The 22,119-nt window shown below is 38.2% G+C and overlaps 2 protein-coding genes across 3 annotated transcripts in view; one reads left to right on the top strand and one right to left on the bottom strand.

The window, feature by feature from the left end:
- umodl1 (uromodulin-like 1) overlaps positions 1–14,073 on the bottom strand; it is a 24,840-nt gene extending 10,767 nt beyond the window's left edge. The window contains exons 1-14 of one of the 2 annotated variants that reach the window (XM_077242349.1): positions 13,636–14,073; positions 10,632–10,896; positions 9,680–9,922; positions 9,327–9,515; positions 9,130–9,233; positions 8,787–8,970; positions 8,084–8,224; positions 7,744–7,812; positions 7,526–7,624; positions 6,671–6,931; positions 6,369–6,481; positions 4,536–4,749; positions 4,255–4,392; positions 2,808–3,262 (exon numbers count right to left, since the gene is read on the bottom strand). In XM_077242349.1, the coding sequence (XP_077098464.1) occupies positions 2,808–3,262; positions 4,255–4,392; positions 4,536–4,749; positions 6,369–6,481; positions 6,671–6,931; positions 7,526–7,624; positions 7,744–7,812; positions 8,084–8,224; positions 8,787–8,970; positions 9,130–9,233; positions 9,327–9,515; positions 9,680–9,922; positions 10,632–10,707 (2,286 nt within the window). In that variant the 5' untranslated portion in view covers positions 10,708–10,896; positions 13,636–14,073. Of the gene's footprint in view, positions 1–2,807; positions 3,263–4,254; positions 4,393–4,535; positions 4,750–6,368; positions 6,482–6,670; positions 6,932–7,525; positions 7,625–7,743; positions 7,813–8,083; positions 8,225–8,786; positions 8,971–9,129; positions 9,234–9,326; positions 9,516–9,679; positions 9,923–10,631; positions 10,897–13,630 lie in introns of both variants that reach the window. The other variant, XM_077242350.1, reaches the window with a different exon arrangement.
- On the top strand, positions 13,749–22,119 carry zbtb21 (zinc finger and BTB domain containing 21). The gene is made up of 2 exons (XM_077242348.1): positions 13,749–13,865; positions 16,652–22,119. Exon 2 carries the CDS (start codon positions 16,657–16,659, stop codon positions 19,723–19,725), a length of 3,069 nt encoding a protein of 1,022 aa, XP_077098463.1. The 5' UTR covers positions 13,749–13,865; positions 16,652–16,656; the 3' UTR covers positions 19,726–22,119.

Here is a 22,119-nt window from a genome sequence, read left to right as displayed (position 1 = left end):
GGTCCGCATGGAAACAAATGCGTTGACGCCAAACCCCCTCATTGAAGAAGAATGCTGTCATATTTACAACTGTGACAGTGAAAGCTGCGATAATGGGTGTTTCTCAAACCGAAGTCTGCATCTTACGAACGCTGCATATCTCGGCTGCCACGTCATCAAACGTCGCTGGAGGCCATCTCAATTTGAAGGATCCTTATAGGGCAGCCTTCGTTTCGCATTCTTCATTCGGCCTGTTTTGAAGAATGCATCTGATGTATCCTTCGTGGCCTTAAATCACCCACAATCCTTTGCACACATTTAAATTCACGAAAATAAACTGACGGAAAATTAGTCTGTACTGAGCTTTTACATATTATGAAATGTAGGACAAAAATAATGTTTTCGGACATGAAATGATAGATGTTATCTTTTGTTTTGCTGTAAATTAATCACTAACACTAAACTGACAATAATGTAAGCCACTGGGAGACCGCAGACGGCTGTCATTCACTCTTTTGTATTAATAGAAAGCCAGTTAATAATAAAAAGATTTGTATTACAAAGTATTTTTTTAAAATTAAGTTTTAAAGGGGTGGTTGATTATGATTTCACTTGTGTGTGTAATGTTGCTGTTTGATCATAAACAACATCTGCAAAGTTACGACGCTCAAAGTTCAAAGCAAAGGGAGATATTCTCTTTTAAAGAAATTGATTTTTAAGGACTACAACAAACGGCTGGTAGGGACTACAGGACATTCCTCCCGGGTTAGTGATATCACTAAACCTACAATTTACATAAACCCCGCCCCCAGAACACGACTGATAGATTATCACGACAGAATATGCTAATCAAAGACTAGAAGATAATTACAAATAGTTACATGAATTCATCAACTAACCATTCATAAATGTTTTCTACATGTTGTCACTTCTTCTTGAGTCTCTCCATTTTGTCCGACTCCGGTTTGAACATAAAAGGCTAAAAGTTTTTGAAATGTTCAGTGCATGTCTGTGTGAGGTAATGGAAGCTGCTAAGAAGGAGCTGTTGAAGCTCCGCCCTCTGTGCCGGGAGCAGCAGCTCATTTGCATTTAAAGTGACACACAAAAACGGCGCGTTTTTTGACATGCACTTGTCAAAGTTATAGTAAGAATGTCTGTTGGGGATCATCAAAATAAAGTGTTGGCAGATATTAATCTACTAAAGACAGTCTACTAAAATGAATACTCTACTAAGATGTTGAAAAAAATTGACGTTGAAAACGTGTTGTTTATGACAATTAAAAGTAAATAACACTAAGAATTGTAATCAAAAATAGCAATATAGCTTTTTTTAAGCAAAACAACTGGCAATTTCGATGACGTCACTGTCATGGTAGGACCCCCGAAGGTATATAGGCAACAGCTGCAGGTCCTATATACACACACGAAAATTAGTAATTTTAATGGCATGGGTTACGCATTTGAGCCTGTGAGGGACAGGCCAGTATTATCTGACTACCATCACATGGAGGATGACCAGTTTCAGGCTCCACATACAGTACAGGGTCGTTTGGGGGAAGTGACTGGTGTGTGCGCGGGCGCTGCCGGAGCATGGACACTGCACACGAGTCGATCCGTTGCAGAGAGGGCAACCTGGAACATTTATTGATCGGCGAAAAATGCATCACCATGCACCATTCATTTCTGATGCTGTGCGGTGAGAGAGACGTGTTGGAGGTGGAAATGCTATCTATAATGGATGTCCGAGCTGAGACGCTGGAGCGCCGCATAAGTAGCTGGTATGTAACAGTGTATTCTACATGTTGGCGACTGGGCTAGGCTAGGCTAACTTGTTATATCCTTTTCTCAGAGTGTTTAGGTTAACAGCGTACCGGTAGTTCACTCTTTGGGCGAGGGGGCATTTGGGAAATAGGATTCTGATCCCATCCTGTGCAGTGAACTATCAGGGATCTTTTTCCCTCAGCCGAATATCAAGGTTTCGAGTAACGTTATGCGTTGGACTTGTAACTTGGCTAAATAAAACATTTGATGCAGACATTGTCAGACGATTTATGTACTCATTGACGAAAGTATATCTCTAAATAGTCTGTCGCTAAAAAAATGCTCACTACAGACTCGAAATCCAGGGGCTGTTGGAGGGCTAGACAGTTTTAAGGCAGCTAGCCATGACTTGAGGGCTGGTTTCCTTGTCAAAGGTAGCCTGTGAAAATGTATCGTAACCCCAGCTGCCTTAGCACTCTACAATTCATTACTACAGCCAGGGGCAATAGAGTACGAACCCCCCCCCCCCAGAGACCTGTTGGTTTCTGTTTCCTCAGCCATGTCAGCCAGCCTCAGACTATCTACATGCTACGGCTGCTCTGCTGGTATTGGTTGGCAACGGAGTAGCTTACCATGCCAGTGACTTAACCGAATGTTGAAATCCAACATGGCGGCGCCCGCGTAGCAAAAACAACATTTTCAACGTACCATTTTATCCCTTTTAACAAATTTTGCCATTTTAATAATTGTACCAATGAGAATAAATAAAATACATCTGTTATATCACCTTTTCTCAAATTTCAGTTCAGTTCATCTTTAAATTCTGCTTATAAGTAACTTTGCAAGTGCATGTCAACTTATTGTATAATAAAACTATTGACTACTACTACTAACTTTATATAATAAAATAAATAAAACTCAAATAAATAAATAAATTAAAATTAAAATTTACTAAAATGAAAACAATCCAAGGTATTAATAAATACTACAATATTATATCAATAATGATACTAAAAATATATTGATATAAACTCAATGTATGAGTTAAATGATACTGGAGGACTTACATTCTTTAGTGTAACACCACACTTATCCCAAGCTGTAGTGACCCACACATGGGATCCATTTCTTCCGTTGAGAACACATTCTGGTTTACCGAGGTACAGGGCACTCTCTGGGATGCTATAGGCTATGAAGATGTGTCGCCATATGAAGACTGATATATACCCTGGGCTGCACTCAACAGCTACATATGAGATCAAAGGGCCTATACTTGATGTCATGGTTGTGAGTATTGTTGTAGTAATGTTTGCCGGCATTGTTGAGAGTCTGTTAGTCGTGGAAGTCGAAGACACTGTTGTTTTGTTGATGCTCTGATCATGAGCTGTGCTCACTGTACTGCTCATAGATAGGTTTCCAAACGTAGTTTTTGTAATAGATGTTGTAGTGTCTGTGGCAGTGGAATTTGAAGATACTCCAGGATAGTTTGAGGTGGGATAAACGGTTGTGGCGTTATGTGAAGCTATAGTCATGAACAGGAAGAAACACAGATGAGAATATAATAACAGATACAGTATATCTGAGTAAAATGATATGCAAAAAAAAAAAAAATGTAGGGAGGACTTGATTTTATCCACTTAGAATTGATTGGATTGTTGTCGCTTGCTAATAGAGTGCTTCAGGGATGACATATTTTGTAGGCCAAAACAAGTTAGCATTTTAGCATTTCCAGTTCTGTTTTCCTGAAGTCAATGGTTATATTGAGTGGGTTAAATGCCTGAAATAAGGTCTGTGATCAACACAGGCTTAAGATATTTTCAAGTTTTGTTCTACTGCATTAAAAAAATCAGTGAAAAAAATGCTTTGTGATTTTTTTTAAAAGCTGTTACTTGTCTTGAAAAGGCAATTGCTAACAAGTGGCTTAATGGGACTGCAAAGGACATTAAACGTCATCACATCGAACAGGTAAACTCGTCTACTCACTACTCCCCTTTCACAGCCTCGTGTTTATAATTGCACTTTTGTAACTATTCTAACTCAATTTCAGAGAACATGTTTTTTTTTTTAAGTTAAGACTGAAAGAATTATTGAAAGCTTAATGGTGGTGACATTGAAGTCATGTGAAAGTGGTATAGTTTGTTTAAAGCCTACATTTAACTCTAGAAATTGTAATGTAATTATGCTTTAAAATTCATAAAAGTTGTTTTCATTTTGTGAAGATAATCATGATGAACTTTAATGATAAACTTTTGTTGGTCAAGCAGCTTGTTTTATTCAAAAGCCAATGGGAAAATCCTATTGGGTTTTTGTCAAGGGATCAACCTGGGTGATGCAAAATTCTGAGTTGGCCTAAAAATACGTCATCACTGTGGCACTCTATTGCTGCAGTATACCACATCCATACTGTCATTTTTAGTCACAAGTATCTGTGCATGATTGACTTCTGTTTGTCTCAATTAAAGGTGTGTGACATTCTAATGAAATCTCTCAACAGTAGCATTATACAGCATGTACCTGCACAGATGCGTCCTGGTCTACTGAGGCTCAAATCTGTGTATCCAGGCCAACAGGCACAGGTGTATGAGCCATCCGTGTTTTCACAGGAAGCCCACAGAGAGCAGTCCGCCTCAGCTGCCAAACACTCATTTAAATCTATAAATAACAAGAGACTAATCACATCTCAAGTCAACATGTCACATCATTAACAAGTGTGGAAACAGTTCCAACATCAAACTTCATTTAATGTTTAGTAATAACTTATTTAATTCTTTAATACATGAAAGAATAACCCGTACCTTCTGTGACTATATTGTCTACTGTGTAGTTAGTGCTTTTCTGTAGAGATGCAGTAAATTCGCTGGACATGCTAGACATGGTCAGGTTGCTGCTGGGTTGAAAAATGATGGAAAAGTTCACGATTACACTGCCAGCTGAGAGGGATGTTATCTGGATGATGACCTGCCCAGAGATGACTAGCGCACGGGTCTCTGGAGGCAAGTACAAAATAATCTGCAGACACATTTGAAAGAGAATCAACACATTTTTGAAAATGATCTTGGTTATTATGAATCATATAGCTTAAAACAAAAGATTTTTATCAAAAAGATTTTTGCATTATCAGATGAAAATGTGAGTACTTGCAAAACACTAGGGTGTTGCAGGTGGTTGCCAAGTTGTTGCTATGTTGTTGCTAATGTGTTTAAATGGGTGTTGCTAAGTTTGTTGACTGAGCCCACCACCAAGTCTCAATGATTTCAAAGTCACATTTAGGTCCAAGTGGTACTCACTGCAGAGCCAAATGTCATTCAGTGCAGCCTTTCTGGACATAATGGGTGGAGCTTGATGTAGTCCAGCTCCACCTCTTTGGACCTAATGAGTGGAGTTATGTTTAGCTATAGGGTTGTGGTAGGGTTAGGGCAGTGTTTCCCAACCCTGCTCCTGATGGACCCCCAACACTGCACGTTTTCTTTGTCTCCCTAATCAAACACCTGATTCAACTCATCAGCTCATTATCACATATATCCGCAGGGTTGGGAAACACTGGGTTAGGGTATGGTTGGACCGACCGTTCCATTAAGTCCAGCAAGGGGGAACTGGACATCAAGCTCCACCCACTGTAAATCAATGAAGTTGACTACAGTATACTCCACAATGAATCTCGTATTTACATTGTGTCTACACATTTTTCGATATAATTAGAGCATTTATTAACATATTTCTTCTGCCCCTCTGGTCATTGATTTTATGTGCTAGTCTGTGATTGGTTACAGTGCTCTGAGATCTCCTAGCCTCCGAAACTTTCGTCCGGCATAAAAAAAATTATGCGTTTATCGCATCCATAGCAAGCATTTTTAGAGGTGTTTTGACAATTCAGAGCCACCAAATGATGAATATGAAAAAACGTATCTTGGACTCACCAATGGACTATTGTCATTACCTCATGAAACTACGTTTCCCATAACTCACTGCCCTCATCGCTGCATCATCCCTGATTGCTACCACCTGTGTCTCATTACCTTGTCAGTCTCAGCTTATTTAAACCATACACTCATTAATTTCCTGCAAAATCTTGTTAGTTGTTTACACTGCATTTCTGAGCGTGTTTGTATCCTGGTTTTCTTGAATCTCTGCCTGTTCCCTCGTATTTCTCTCTTTGCCTCAGCCCTGATCTGTTATTGTTTGTTTGTGTATGACCCTTGCCTGTTATCTGGATTACGTCTTTGGATTGCCCTATTCAATAAATACTGCATTTGGATCCTCAACCTTTGTGTCTCAGAGCAGTTTGTCAAAGACTCGGTGTGCAAGGACCTTTAGTCTGTAGCCCCATTGCCTTCAATGTAAATATGGAGGATATAACTGTTTCCAGGTGAAAACTGTAAGTCACCTTTCCTTCACTAGTTGCATAATTTATGGTTTCATTCATGTCTAAATGTACAGGACAGTGTTTAATAATAATAATTTATATCTCAAACCTTAAGGGTGTGCAATAGCTCTAATAACATCAAGCTTTTACTAAACCGATGAATTTTTTTACTGGATGATTGAAGAGTGTATTTTATGTCAGGCTCAAAGTATCATGTTGATACATTTTTTATCATGTGTTTAAATAAATATGGAATCCATCAAACCTCATCTATGACACTTCTACAGAACTCCTTATATGCATCACTGTTTGGGTCACTCAAGGCCTTTGTATAGTTCATGTTTGTAAAACGAGCCGTAGCTAGAAGCACCTGTCCATCTAAAGAAAACACAATATTTAGTTATGTAAGCACATTTTATCATGCTGACACCGTAATATACAGCATAACTATAGGAATCTATAACCCATAGTGTTATTATTGACTGAATTTGTAATAAAGGAGGTCTAAAATTTTACATATATTATACATTAAGCACTTAATACTAATAAACCCAATGCTATACTTGCCTGTTTTCACTTTGATCTCCTTGGAGTTTCCCTGGTTACCACAGGCAAATGGAGTGACACGTACAGTATAAAGAACTGCAGGATTCAGGCTATTGAACGTCCAGTTAAAGTTCCCCACATGCGATATGTTTCCCAGCACAGTGGTCCCTTGTAGCAGAACCAGGTGGAAAGTGACACCGGTTTGGTTGTTACTGGTCCATGCCACATGAAAAGTTGATGCTTTGACGTCATAAGAGAACAGACTGGTGATCTCAGGTATGTCTAAACAAAGAACGAAAAAGAAGTTAGTAGTTGTATAGATATACATGGATATACAAGTCACAACAGGCTACACACGCAGTGTATGAAAATAAGGTGAGTTCAAAGACATTCGTTTTAACAAAAGCAATTTTTGAATAATGAGTTTCCATTGATAACTGATTCAGACCAATTCTAAACACAGACTTACCATGACTTAAAATTTGCCAACATTATACCAATTTAGATCTAGACAGATTTAGATACGACCTCTTTAAGGAGATTTTAATAGATTCTCTTATTAAACCTGCACAAAATTCTTTCTTTATTTACATGGTTTTAAATTGTTATTTATTATGTATCATCTCATGATGATATAATCAACAAATGAATGTAAAACCTGCAAATACAACAATGCAACCATGTTAATTATTCACATCCCAGTGCATGCTGGAAACGGGGCAATTGGGACTAAATCACAAAGCCATATGTTTTCTGAAGGTCTCTTTTTTCAGCATTATTTACTTTATCTAAGAATCACGTATACCGTGCCACTTAAAATTTATTAACAAAATGTCCTCTGTCACTATGTGTACTCGGCATTTTTGCATTACACACCGCATGTAGAAGGTGGTTGGCTGGTGGAAAGATTGTTTGAACGTGAAGTGAGATCAACAGTGGATGTCCAGGATGGTCCATCAGTGATTGTTCTATTACCTTAAAAAAGAAGGGAAAGCAGCACAAACTAGATTCAAAGTGATTCCTGATGAAAATGTGCATCATAAATGATCATATCTGACAGGGTTGGAGATAAGCAAAACTTATTCGAAGTGTACCTGGCGGGGGGTGAGTAATCGAGGATGGAGTAGTGTTGTCCATGGAAGGTTGCAGAGTGACACTGGGGGCTGCATTAGAAACAAACAAGAAAACACTTAACTGGATTTTTGGTCCTTTCAGAATTATGGGGCTTCATCAACAAAACAAAATGGTGTGTGCACCTTTAAATAAACAGGTATGTGACCAAAAACATCCAAGAAGGCCTTCAGAAAAACAAAAGAAGGAAACGGCTAGAGCTCTCAAACTCTACAAAAATATTAGACAAATAAAAATGTTTCAACCCTTTTAGTCTTTGTCAGGTTGCTTCATGTGGTTTATCGAATGATTGTCCTTTCTTACCCATGCAATCTGTTCCTGGCTGTGAAGGATTGAGGTCATGATACCCATGATGACAAGCACATGAGTAAGATCCTTCTGTATTCATGCAGTGTGCGTGTGGAGAACAACTGTTCAATTCCGGAACTGCACATTCATCCACATCTGTGTAGGAAATGATAATGTATGCATGAGTGTGTAAGATGTGGATTCATCAAGATAATGGCAAATTCATAAGTCAACACCATTGCCGAGTATTTTCGCCTTAAAACTGCAGTGAACCAAAGACAGTTTCAAAAACATGGTTTGAAATAACTGGTGTTTCTGACATCACAAACGACCTTGCAACCAATCATTTCAACGCGTGACCGTCAACGAATGGATCTCTGAGCTGGTGTGAGTGAGTGGAGGCGGGGCTAATTTGCATATTCAGAGAATGCGTATACTAAATGGGGTTAGTTAGGGGTAATCAATCTAACTTTTTGGTAGCAAATTAGGCCAGTCTATGTATGTAACTGACTTTAAAAACTTATGAACAGTGATAAAGACATAATGGATATGTTTATTGGATTGTACATTAGACATCAAGTGGCGGCTCAACACAATTCAAATGTATACAAAAATATCAAACACTGAAATATGTTACTATTCACATTAAAAGTACATTTTGTCATTCTTGACAAAATGAATCGTATGAAATACCAATCACGAGGCCTACTTGTCGTACCTTGGACCACCACACTAGTCACCTCCTCAATGTTTCCCAACCGACCCAGTCTTGTAGAGATATCTTCTAGAAAGAAGACATTAGAAGAACAAACCAGCAGTGATGAAGAGGTTGTGAAGGGCCCTGCTGACCATGACCGGACATGATGCACAGAAATTTCATCAGTTCCCAAAGCGCCAGTTACCTACGGAAAAAAACAGCAGTTACATCTCTTACAGATCAACATAGACACTAGACAAAGCCTATAAGCTATTTCAAAATGTATTGTTTGCTCCAAGTATGCTGCCTAGGTAGGGAGCTCAACTACATACTGTAATTGAATGATAGACCGATAATTACAAACCACGGAGTGCAGTAGTCTGGTGTGGTTGAAGAGTCCTTTGTCCATAGTTACTAGCTGAAAGCTTGTCTTAACTGTTATTGTCGCATTGAAGCAGGTTCTGTTGGCTTGAGGACAAATGGACATTTTAAACTTATTGAATGTTATTTAACAATGTGCCTATAAGAATTCTGGAATGCAGTGTATGGGATTGTGTATACCTGGTGGTACTGGGTCTGAGCACTGATAGATGTTGGAGATGTTTTCTGTCTGACAGCATTTTTTCCACTGAGGACAATCTATGTCCCACTTGCACACAGAAGAGTTTGAATTATTCCACAGAGACCTTGTCACACTTGCCGAGGGACACAGTCCTTGCTTAGATGTGAATTCTGCACTTCTGTTCAAGGCTGAGATAATGACAATATCAATATAAAAATACTTTTACAGTAAAAAAAAGAGAGGCTACAATAATGTCACTTTAACTGCTGATTAAGACAATCCGCAGCATTCCTTCTCTTTCCTGGGACAATTTTGCAATCTATTTCAAATGAATTTGTTTGAAAATACTCACACAAGGCACAGTAACTTCCAACTTGTTCGTAGCCATGACAGCATTTCATGACCTGTTTGGACATGTTATACACCAGTGTTCTGTATTCTGTCTTATAAACCATGACATCACACATTGCCCATGGCAACCACCCACCACACGGTCTCCTCTGGGTGTACGAGGTTGGATAGGAGATCACATTGGTCACCGAAACATGCTCAGTCACGTTACACTGATGATAACCTGACAGAGTCCTGTCATATCCTGAAAAATGAAAGAAATTCAAAATTGTCTGGAATAGACTAATTTTACAATCTTAGAGCCAGTACTATAAGCCAAGTCGTCATTGTCACATGATCCTTCGGAAATCACTCTAATATGCTGATTTGGTGCTCAACAAACTTTAATAATGTTGAAAAAATTGTGTTGTGCTTTATGATAGTTTTGTGGAAACCATAATAATGTTTTTCAAGATTCTTTGATGAATAAAAAAAGTTCAAAAGAACTGCATTTATTTGAAATTGTAATAATATTTCACATATTTCTTACTTGTTTGCTACATATTTAAAAAGATATAACATTTAAAAGAGATTCATATTTATAGACAACATCCCACCGGAAAAGAAAAATCAATGAGATTAAATGTAGTGGAAATTGGAAGTTTATATAAATGGAGAACTTTCCAGCTGATTCTACACCTTTTTTTTTTCTTTCTTTTTTTTTTTTAGGAGAAATAAATCTCCTGGTTCAGAGGTGAAACTATTGCTCTGGTTTGCCAAGATACCAAAGTATGAAATCAAATGTCCAAGATTTCATTATGAACTTTCTCATCAAAACCTTTATCCACATTCATTTTAGATACTTTTCCTGTATGTCTCATTTTTATTTCTATTTGAAATTTTAGGAAAACATCTGACACAATTTTGATACTGAAATGAAACATATTTGGATAACATAAGCAGATTTTTCCTACCTTCAAATAAAGTATTATGCCCCATTCCAAGGCCAAGGAGAGATGTGATTAACCAGGTAGCAACGGCCCAATGCATTTTGAATTTTGATTTGCCAAATTCTTGCTTCTCGTTTTTAAAAACCAGTCATTGTGAACAGAACAGGTTACTCTATGAGCTCCACATACACGGTTTCTGCAAACCCTTCTTCTTGCCCCTCTCCCACTGCTCTCCACAGACGCCCATCAGCTCCCTGGAGTCTGCTCTAACTGCTCTGCACAGGTGATCCTGTAACAACAGTGGAAAATCAATGGCATTTTTAAAAGCATTTCACTTTCACCTACCCAGCAATCAATTTTACGTCTAAAAGACGTCTAATAGCCGTCAAAACACAGCCCAGACGTTTAGGCTAAAACAAGGCTGAATTTGGACTGTCAGTGAAAATCTAATAGACGTCTAACCCTAGCCCAAGAATAGACTAGTCATCAATTAGACGGCTATTGAACGACTACATATATACGTTCAATAGACAGTGAATATGGGTCTAGACTAAAATAAGGCTGAATTTGGGCTGTCAGTGAAAATCTAATAGACATCTAACCAGACCTCATCAATTAGACGGCTATTGAACGACTACATACGTCTAATAGACACTTTTTAAAAATATTTTTCACTCAAATATAACAGGTTCTCATAATGGACAATCCATCCAAACAAATTAAATATAAAAGTTTTAATTAGAAAAAGTACATTAACAACTTAGACAACTTACAAAAAGACCAAAACATAAAAATGACCATATAAAATATGGAACATCAACAACTTGAGAATGACAAAATTAAAATTAAAATACAAAACCTTTTTTTTTTAAACAACGATTCATTGTTGGCTTTATTTCCATAAAAATAAATGCCATGTATCCAGATTCAATGTTATTTTAGCTAGAAGTGGGTTACACTTAGCCGGACTATATCGGGTCTATATTTAACCGAGACGGTGAAATGATGGCTATTGCTTGCTGGGTACTGTGTAGTGTATTATGTGATATTGACAATATTGAAAGGGTTTTGTGAATAAAATAGACAGTAAAGTAAAATGCTGCTTATTATAAACAAGAATCACTAAATGTGGTTTGATTTCGGTCTAATCAGACATTTTAGTCATGGCAATAGGCTTTATTTGAGTTTGAGTTAATGCTCTTCATGTTTTTAAAAATGTCACCATGGTGCCTTTTTCACACTTTTGCAAACCTCTAACCTCACACTTGTTGAACTGCAAAAGGCTTTTTGCTTCAAGATATTTTCTTCATGGTGAAAATTGTGCTGTGACTGAACCAGCTTAGTTAGAATTAGCAGTGCACATAATACATAACCTATGAGAACATACTACAAGGCGTTAATACACAGATACACAGACACGCACACATACGGACACCAGATTATCAGCAGCCAGTCTGGTATTTGGCTAAATCTAGCAGCTAATAAATGTGGTGTGAAAAATAGCCTAATTAAAGAACGTCAGTGTTATGCGCTCACTGAGTGACTAATGTGTTCTCATGCAGAGAGCAAGAGAGCATAATGTACTGTGTGCTTGAGAAACTACTGAGAGGATCATAATTCAACACGTTATTTGTCAAATAATAGACTGAGGAAAATAAATCGGACTTATATAAAATTACAGAACAAAATATGTGGTGTTTCTGTATTGCAGCTTCTTTTAAACAGTGATCTGTTCCTGCTGTGTTGAAATTATATGGTGTCCAAACTACACTGATTTCAAATCCTGATTTAAGTGAAAGTGGCACATGGAGGCCAAGTATGCTAACCCATACGCTGAATTTGTCCTCTGCATTTAACCCATTCAAGTGCACACACATGAGGAGCAGTGAGAAGTGAACACACACAACGCAAACCGTAGACACACAGACCCGGAGCAGTGGGCAACCATCAGTCATTTCATGCCGGTAATGAGAATCAAACCCGCAACCTTCAGGTAACCAGTCTGACTCTCTAACTGAGATTTGAGAATCTACATTTACATTAATTAGATTTAAAGTACTTGACTACCTTTAAAAAAAATAAATAAAAAAAAAATAAAAAGTTTAATATTTGAATGCTTTCTACACAGCTTTCTAAAGCCCCATGCAAGGCATAACTAGAAACAAATTTCCAACAAATAGAAACAAATTTCAATCTCTTTTATAAGATATTTTAAACTTTCCATTGTTGTCTGGCCTGGAAATCCAAATTCTAAATATTCTTGATAGTCAGGTTTTCCGTAAGGATGGGAACCCTGGAAATAGAGCATGTAATTTTCCTACACAAACATCAAAAATCACTGTGATAGTGTTGAACTTTCCTCATGCAGTTTCACTTTCATATTAAGAGTTAACTTGCTTATGGGTAAACACAATTAAACTCTCCCCAAGGAAGTTATAATGAGTACAACGTCAATGATTCTTTGACAGACTTTATTATTCATGTCATTTTAATTAGTTGCAGAGGGAAAATAACCTAGATCTTCTAGAATAATGAGCAATTAGTTATTCACTCTAAGCATACAACATCATGTCTAAGCAACTTTAAACATAATAAAAACAGTATTTTAGAGCAATGCAGTTGTTTAGTTAGATGCTGCAAATTAAAATGGGAAAATATAATTATTAGTGGTGTAAATATTGTTTTGATAACTTAATATGATTAATTGTATATTTTAATAATATTTTTTGATAATTTCTATTAATCAGATGGAAATTATTTTCCATTCAATACAATTAAAGCTCTCACTTGTAGATCAAATGCACACAACACATTGTGCAAAAATATTTTTTAATTTTTAATACAAACACATTCAAGTTTTTGCAAAACTATTATTAAACAGTGAATTAAGTAACAAATACACGTTGTTTCAATTATCACACCCAGGGGAATGACAACACGTTTCTTTAGAAGTGCTGATTTCTATACACTTAATGACAAAAGGATTCCTGTTTCTTTAATAAGCGTATGCATGCGAACTTAACTCAACTGTTTATCAGTCCGTCATCCTCCGCTCATTTCCTCCATGAACGCCCACTGGCTACAGCAGCCAATCAGAGAGCAGCACACGTGACGAGCGTTCTAAGCGATGACCTCATCCCTAGAGTGGGATGACGTCAAATACAAGATGGATGGAATCACGACTGCTTCATGCTCCACGCAACTCTGAAACAAAGTCCAGTGTCGGAGCTCCGCGACATTCAAACCCACCAAACTAGGGTGAGTTGAAATGCTGAACAACTTTATTTCACCGTCTAACTGAAGTAGTTGGATGTTGTTCTGGTAAAATCTGTCTTTCCTGACGTAACGCTGAGGAGATTTTCTCGCTCTCTCTCTTTCCTGACATAAGCGGCTGCTCCAGCCTGTTGTGCAGGATGCGACGTCTGCGCAGTCGGTGACCGAAGAGTGTGTGTGCGTGTGTGTGTGTGTGTGTGTGCGCGCGCGCGCGCAGACGCGTGTTGTAATCGTTTAATTTCCTATCTTGTGAATAGTACAGTAAAGAAATGCAACCAGTTGCCTGTATTTTGTGACGTGTTGTCACAGTTTGGCAACGGAGAATCAACAAATGGTTTTATTTGAAATGGAACTCGCGATTAAGAGGGAGGATTATCTAGCGAAATCGTTTAACGTATAAATACTGTCGCCTTTTCATTAACGAATACTCTAGGCAGCGTAAAACCAACTGTAACTAACGTTAGACATGATGTAATCAGCGGTGGTTGTGCGCATGCGTAGACACTGGGCAGGCCCGGTTACTGAATTTTATGACATTTATTTGCTTGTTATCTTTCATGATCATAAAAATCTATGGAAAAATGTCATTTAACACATTACAATTTTTAATCTCAAATTCTTTTTTATCTCGTGGAAATTAGATAAGTATGCTTTTTTCCCCCTCTGTGTTTGCAGACATGATTTTCCTTTTTCCTTTATGCAATAACAGTGTTTTATTTCATAATAAATGAATGTTTCCAATCAGGCAAATTGTTGCACAGTGTATTGTTGGCCCCCCAATTTTTATTTTTATTTTATTTTTTTTATACAGTAGTGGCAAGAGTCAATTTTTTTATTTCTGATAATGTAATGAATCACCAAATTATGCAGACATAATTTTTGGTCAGGCTGTGAAAGAAACTATGAACACATGTTAAAACAAGAGAGAACCAATTAATTATTAATAACTGATTATGTTGTAGTAGTCAGTGTATGTTTTTTTCTATGACCTTTTTTTAGTATATTAAAATAAGCTAGAACCTGTAGCTGTAGTTTGCATTTTTTTGACAAATAGGCTAATTTAAATACCCTAACCAATGTAATGTTTTGTTCTTCCCTCATATATATATATATATATATATATATATATATATATATATATATATATATATATATATATATATATATATATATATATAATCTTTAAATACATAAATATTTTCCTCTTTTGTTGTTGTTGTTGATTGTTTAATCAAATGTGTAGGGACATTAAAAAGAAAAATCCCCTCCTGGCATCATTTTTGGCCACTACTGGGCTAAACTAACATATTTAGTGGTATTTTAATTGTCTTAACCATTTTAATAAAAAATCACTGGTCAGGAAATTAGCAAGAATTGCAGAAACACTGTAGATAAAGTACCTTTGCATGGAATAGCCTTCCCCAGCTTGAAAACAGCTTTTTACAGGAAGAAGAGTCAATGTTAAAGGGTAACTATATTCACTAAAACAACTTTTTTTAGTTAATGATCTGTTAGAATGGAGCTTAATAAATGCTGTTCATTGATTCGAGTACATTTTTTGACATTTGGGTTTTAAGTGTTTTGATTCTATAATATATGGTGTAAAAACGTCTGAGTGCTGCCCTCTTCAAGTTGAACGGTGGCTATTGCAGTTGAATTTTCCTATTGGAAGTTGTGGTTCCCTCTGACGTCAGAGGGCTCCAGCTAACCAAGCCCTTGCCTACAGAGAGATGCGTCTCAGGTGCACGCCCCCCTCTCTCTGGGCTCCACATTTCCAGCATTTTTCAAATATTGCCAGTGGGTGGAGTCAGTCTCTGAGCAGGGTTAGTTACCCTTTAATAGCTTTAAACAGTTCACGAGTAGTCGAAAAATTTCTCCCAGTTTGTTTGAGTTTAATGTGAGACCAAATATTCACTATAGGGTTCAAATCTGGACTCTGACTAGGCCAAAACATGAGCCTGATGGACTTGTTCTCAAGCCACTTCTTGGTTGTCTTTGTAATTTGTGGAGGAGCATTGTCTTAAGAAATAACATCTGATCATTCCTCTTTAGATAACAACTTTTCATTTCTGGGAAGCAAGTCATTCTGCAATATTCTCCTGTATTCCAAAGCATTAAATTACTTAAATCCCAGCAGCTAAAAAGGCTCTGCACACAATGACAGCTCTTCCTCCATGCTTCACTGTGGTAGAGATGCATTTATTATTATATTTCTCAGCAGATTTTTGAAGGCACCGGCCGCTTTGGTTCATCACCATGCCACTAGTGTTTCATTGTGATTCATCACTCCACACAACTACTGAACCACAGTCTCTGAATCAAACTTCCCATATTCTGCCAAAAACGTCATTCTGTCTTTGATGTTTTTCTGAGACCGCAATGGCTTTTTAAGTAGTGCATTAAAATAGAAGTGCACTTAAATTTAGCTAATTTCCTGAACAATAATTTGTGGTTAAGACAATTAAAAGCTTGGTGTTTTGCCATTTTGAGAATATTAATGAGACCTTATTGTAAAGTCTTACCAGCGTGAACATTAATGAACAATGGATACACAGTGTATTTATAAATGAACATATGAGTAGATAAATAAATGACAAGAAAAATCGCTGTTCATTTGGAGTTAATGATACCTTGTGCATTAAGTAATGTTAATGAATTGACATTATTGTAAAGTGTTACCGAGATTATTTTGATGTAACTTATTTTAAGTCACTGTTTTAACGAATTTGCAATGTCACTAAATTTGTCTTTTCTTTTATTCTCCTTCAAAGCCAAAATGGAGGGCCTGGGCCACTACTGTAACCCTGCCCATGGTATTTCACTGCTGGGTGCCCTCAATGAGCAGCGGTTGATGGGTCAGCTCTGTGATGTTGTGTTGTTAGTGGGTGATCAACAGTACCAGGCCCATAAAAGCATCCTTGCAGCCTGCAGTGAGTATTTCCAGTCTCTGTTTTCCAGAAGGGACTCGGAGAACCGCTCCGTTGTTCAACTTGACTTCTGTGAGCCTGATGCTTTTGAGATTGTGCTAAACTACATCTACTCATCATCTCTATTTGTGGAGAAATGCAGTCTGGCAGCAATACAGGAGCTGGGCTATAGCCTAGGCATTCCATTTCTAACCAACATCATGTCTATAAGACCTCAGGCGTCATACTGTGTGTCGAGAAAACAACTGTTGCTCTCTGAGGAGGAGGATGGGTCTTTTCAAAAGAGAAGTGTTATTGTACATCAAAGTCAGGGTGAGCAGCCTAACATGGAAATGTTTCCAAGGAAAAGTTTGAGTCTTCAGGGAAAACCGTTTAAACCGGTCACAGAGCAACACAATTTCAGTGACCAGAGCCAATCCTCAGGACACATCAGACCAAATGAAAAAGAACCAAACAGTACCTCCAACAGCAGAAATGTAAACAAAAACACAGTTGAGGGTGACTGCAGATCTATCATCTCCTCCCCAACATCCATACTGAGACATCGAACTGAATACCGATCTCCATCTACGAGGCCGCAACTAACGTCCTCTGTGTCATTCAGTGAGTCTGTACAGCATGCTAGCCTACAATCAGATCAAACTGACACACCCATCGATGGCAGAATGGATGCATCGCATGATTCCAGACCAGTGGGTGAGCAACATGGCCCCCGCAACCAAACTGTTGACCGAAGTGGGCCACTTATTAAAAGTCTGCTACGCAGATCATTGTCTATGGACAGTCCAGTTCCCGTTTTTTCTCCAGCTCTGGAGCTAAAGGACTCACAAAGTCGAGAACAGTCTGTGGTCAAGTTAATGGCCACAACAGCTAGGTCACCATCCCCTGAAAATGAGGACCGGGTGTCAAAAGATATGCCACTTCTTCTCAGGTCGAGACAACGAAATGCGTATGAGGTGGACGGCACTCAAACAACTCAACTCAGAATCAAAGCAGAGCCCAGCAGTCCCCTTGCCGACCCTTCTGAAATCGTTCGCATCACTGTTGGAGACAACCTGCCGGTAAATTTCAAAGACTTTCAGGCAAACTATGATGAAGGTCCCAGAGGGTATTTTACTCCCTCGATGAAGAGGAAGAGTAAGATAGATGGTAATTGTATGCCCTTTAAGAGATCCAGGCCTGTTAATGAGCATCATCTGTTGCATCAGGAAAGCACGTTTGATGAGGTACCTTACAATTCCAACATGGACACTAGTAATGAGGAACCTGGAGAACTTCGACCAAACAAAATGTTTAAGTGCTGGAACTGCCTGAAGGTTTTCAGGTCCAATGCGGGTCTGTATCGCCACGTGAACATGTACCACAACCCAGAGAAGCCGTACGCTTGCGACATCTGCCATAAGCGCTTTCACACAAACTTCAAGGTCTGGACTCACTGCCAAACCCAGCATGGTGTGGTGCAAAATCCTGCACCCTCCTCCAGTTCCTATTCGGTCCTAGATGAGAAGTTTCAGAGGAAGCTAATCGATATCGTCCGAGAGCGGGAGATAAAGAAGGCCTTGATTATGAAGCTCAGGAGAACCAAGCAAGGCCTGCAATCACAACCCTTTGGCAGGAAAAGCAGGCGATCGAGGTCATACGGATGCCCCTACTGTGGCAAAATGTTTTTTTTCCAGTCACACTTAAAGCTACACATGAAGGGACACTCCGCTGAGCTGGCTAGCCTTGACACGGATGCTGAGAGAGACCTACAATACAAGCAGCAGCAGCAGTTGGCACATCTTAAAGAAAACCAAGATAAGGACGTATTTTCTTGCCGGCTCTGCAATGAGAAACTGCCCTCTTTGCCTGAATTAGAAGACCATGAGAGAGCTTGCAGGTATGCTACAGTCTGCCCATACTGTGGACTTCGATTCTCCAACACGGTCGTCAAGAAAGACCATGAAGCTCACTGCAAATACAAAAAGCTGACCTGCCTTGAATGTATGCGCACGTTTAAGTCCTCTTTCAGCATTTGGCGTCATCAGGTGGAAGTTCACAATCACAATATGATGAGTGTAAAGGAGCAGTTGACTCTCGGTCTCCAGGAGAGCAATCACGACGAATCGCCCAATGTGTTCGGAGTTCCTCCCTCTTCTCAGCAGTTGATGCGTGACCCCAGAGAGGAAGCGGTGTACAGCGACTCATCTGTTCCACCCATGTATGATTCTGAAGACTCATCGTCTTATGTCCCAGAGGACTTGAGTGCTCACGGTCAAGGGGAGCTGCAGGTCAAAGAGGAACCTCAAGAGGAAGCCGTATCAGCCAAGGATAACGTGAGCACCGGTTCCGAGGAACCGGGCGTTTGGCCTTGTGAAAAGTGTGGAAAGCTTTTCAGCACCCACAAAGACCTGGAACGACATCAGGAACTGCTTTGCCATATCAAACCCTTCATCTGCCACATATGTCACAAAGCGTTCAGGACCAACTTCCGTCTCTGGAGCCACTACCAATCTCATATGTCCACACCTGAAGAGCCAGGGATGAGAGAGATTGACAGGATTCTGTCTTCTCCGTCTCCTTCTCCACCTCTTACTATTTCCATCCCAGAGCCTCCAACTTCTCAAAAACCTCCACTCACAGCGACCTGTTCTGGGGTGGACACCTCAGAGAAGGAACCCAGAGGCTCCATGTCACCGTCAACCAAACTCAAGAAGCCAGAGCAGGACAAGACTAATGACGAGGAGCCTGGGGAACATTCACACGCCAAGTCCAACAGCACAGATAAAACTATCGCCCCGCAGGAATCCGACACACTTTTTTACCATGCACCAACCCTCTCTGCACTCACCTTTAAACGGCAGTACATGTGCAAATTCTGTCACCGGACATTTAAGACTGCTTTCAGTCTGTGGAGTCACGAGCAAAGCCATACGTAAGAGTGATAAACGCAGTTGCAAATTTGTAGCCGTTAACCATTGGAATCAACTAACTTGGACAGTTTCTCTTTTAAACATAATTTACTTTGGGACACACTTGCAGCCAAAACCCAGGGATTTATTAACAGCATTTAATCATACTTAATATATCTTATTTCTATAAACAGTATTCAGAATGCATCTTGGATTGCATGCCAAGAGTTTCTTAAAACAAACTTGTTTTCTAAAGCATTTCCCTGTATTATTATTATTTTTTATTTTAGGTTTATTGTTCAGTGATTTAAAAAAGACTGTTAAATGAAACGGACTTCTTTCACCTAAAGAACTCTTCTAAATTACTTTCTTTGAATTATTGCAAACAAATATGTGATGACTTTTTTGGGGTTATTACGCAGAAGATGTACACCTCTCTTGTTTTAGTGGCCTTTATGCTGTTATTTAGCACTTTCAAGCAATTCCAAATAAACATTGTTCTCTATTAAAAGCACAGGCTGGTGTAGAAATGGCTCTTTAGTTAGAAAAGATAGATCCGTCACATCCAAAACTAAAAGTGAATTCCCCCTTTTCTACCCTGAACCTATAGCTTTAAGTTTATTTTTGCCCCATTTAGATTTTTCTGTTATATACACAATTCAGCTCTGCCACTGTTGTTAGAGCTATTAAAGGAATAGTTCACCCAAAAATGATATGCTGGTGATCAAACAGTTGACGGTAACCATTGACTTCTATAGTAGGAAGTCAATGGCTACCGTCAACTGTCTGGTTGTCAACATTTTTTAAAATATATTCTTTTGGGTTCAACAGAAGAAAGAAACTCATAGAGGTTTGGAACAACATAAGCGTGAGTAAATTGTCAAATTTTTCATTTTTGTGTGAACTATCCCTTTTATATTGAATTGTTGCTTTGAAGCAAAACTTAAACACCCTAAAATGTATGAATCAAACTTTGTGAACATTGACAGAGGTGAAGAAAACATGTTTATAATTTAATTTCAACATTGCTACTTAAGTTGTATTTTTCATTTTAAGAGTATTTTTGTTCATGTGCTTTGCCAGTTCTGTAGGCTTTCCTGGTATTTTTGTTTAGAGGTTGTGGATAATATTCAGTGACTGTATTGAACAAATAGAAGGCTTTATGTGTACAATTCGCAGGTTTTGAGTGATGTTCTTTAAGCTGTTTAGTGTGTGCCTGCAATGTGGATCTTCTAATACTTTTGTTGTACAGGACATGCAGTATATGTGGGAATTACTTCTCATAAATGTGTAGAGATGAAGTTTAAGTAGATATTCACACTGTATCAGTACTGTATCAGTACATTGTGAGCTGTACCATAGTGTAAGCTCAACTTACCAGAACTCAGTACTCAGTGATTAATGAAGTCTTGATGCAATGATGTTGAATGGTTGGACATTCCTCCTAATGTTCAGTGGCCCTTTTCTGTGACAGTATGACCCAGAGAAGATCTTTATTCTAAAATATTAAAGCACAAAAGCCGTAAACTTATATTTAGCAAGTATTTTAAATATTAAGAAGTCTTCTTCCCTTACATTAGGGGATGTTTGGCTTAGCAAGCTTGTGGCCTTTAAGCACAAAATCTAAATATGTTGCTTGCTCCTTGCATTTTCCTTCAGCTATTGCCATTTACTCTATATTTTGATGGATGAAACAGTAATACATTCCTTTTGATCTTATCCCCCCAAAAAGGTATTGATTAATAAATAAGTTGGCTATTTCTCAGGATAGAAATACTTGATTTAGTTTGCATTTACTTTTGTCACCAGTATTACATGACACTTAACATCAGCTTTTTGTTTAGGGTTAAACAATATTATTAGCAGACCGATGATAAAACGAGCATTTCTCTCAGTAATTGATACATTTCTTAATGTGGTTCATTGAAAGATTGTATGACATTGAATGAATAGTGATGACAGAACAGAACGTTTAATCCTCAAACACATTTTTATGGTCTTTGTTTGTACATGAAGATTATCCCCCAGTTTCACAGACAAGGCTTAAACTAGTCCCAGACTAAATTGCATATTTGAGCTGTTTTAACTGAAGCAACTTGCACTGAAATGTCTTAAAATATATCAGTGCCATTGTTTTGTCTCAAGATGCACACCGGTAATGTTTTTTTCTATGGCACATTTATAAAAGCTGCTTAAATGCCCTAATTGAACTTGGACCTAATCCTGGCTTAATCTAAGCCCTGTTTGTGAAACCGAGCCATTATCTTTTTTGGTATTCCTGTGGTATCACTGCAATAACTAATATTTGTAAGCACTTGAATTGTTCTAATGTGGCTTTAAAAACTGTATCAGTTTTTGTGTTAAAGCATTTTCTACTGTTTTCTGTGCTTGCTTTATAAAATAAATATCAATACTGTGTAA

Source organism: Siphateles boraxobius, unplaced genomic scaffold (assembly GCF_051911475.1).
Source record: "Siphateles boraxobius isolate OS27281-9 unplaced genomic scaffold, OSU_SipBor_1 25, whole genome shotgun sequence".
NCBI lineage: Eukaryota > Metazoa > Chordata > Actinopteri > Cypriniformes > Leuciscidae > Siphateles > Siphateles boraxobius.
Note: the sequence above shows the minus strand (reverse complement) of the source record. Positions and strands in the feature narration are given on the sequence as shown.

Coding starts and splice junctions, on each gene's coding strand:
- zbtb21 (XM_077242348.1), top strand. CDS start 16,657: ATGGAGGGCCTGGGCCACTACTGTAACCCTGCCCATGGTATTTCACTG.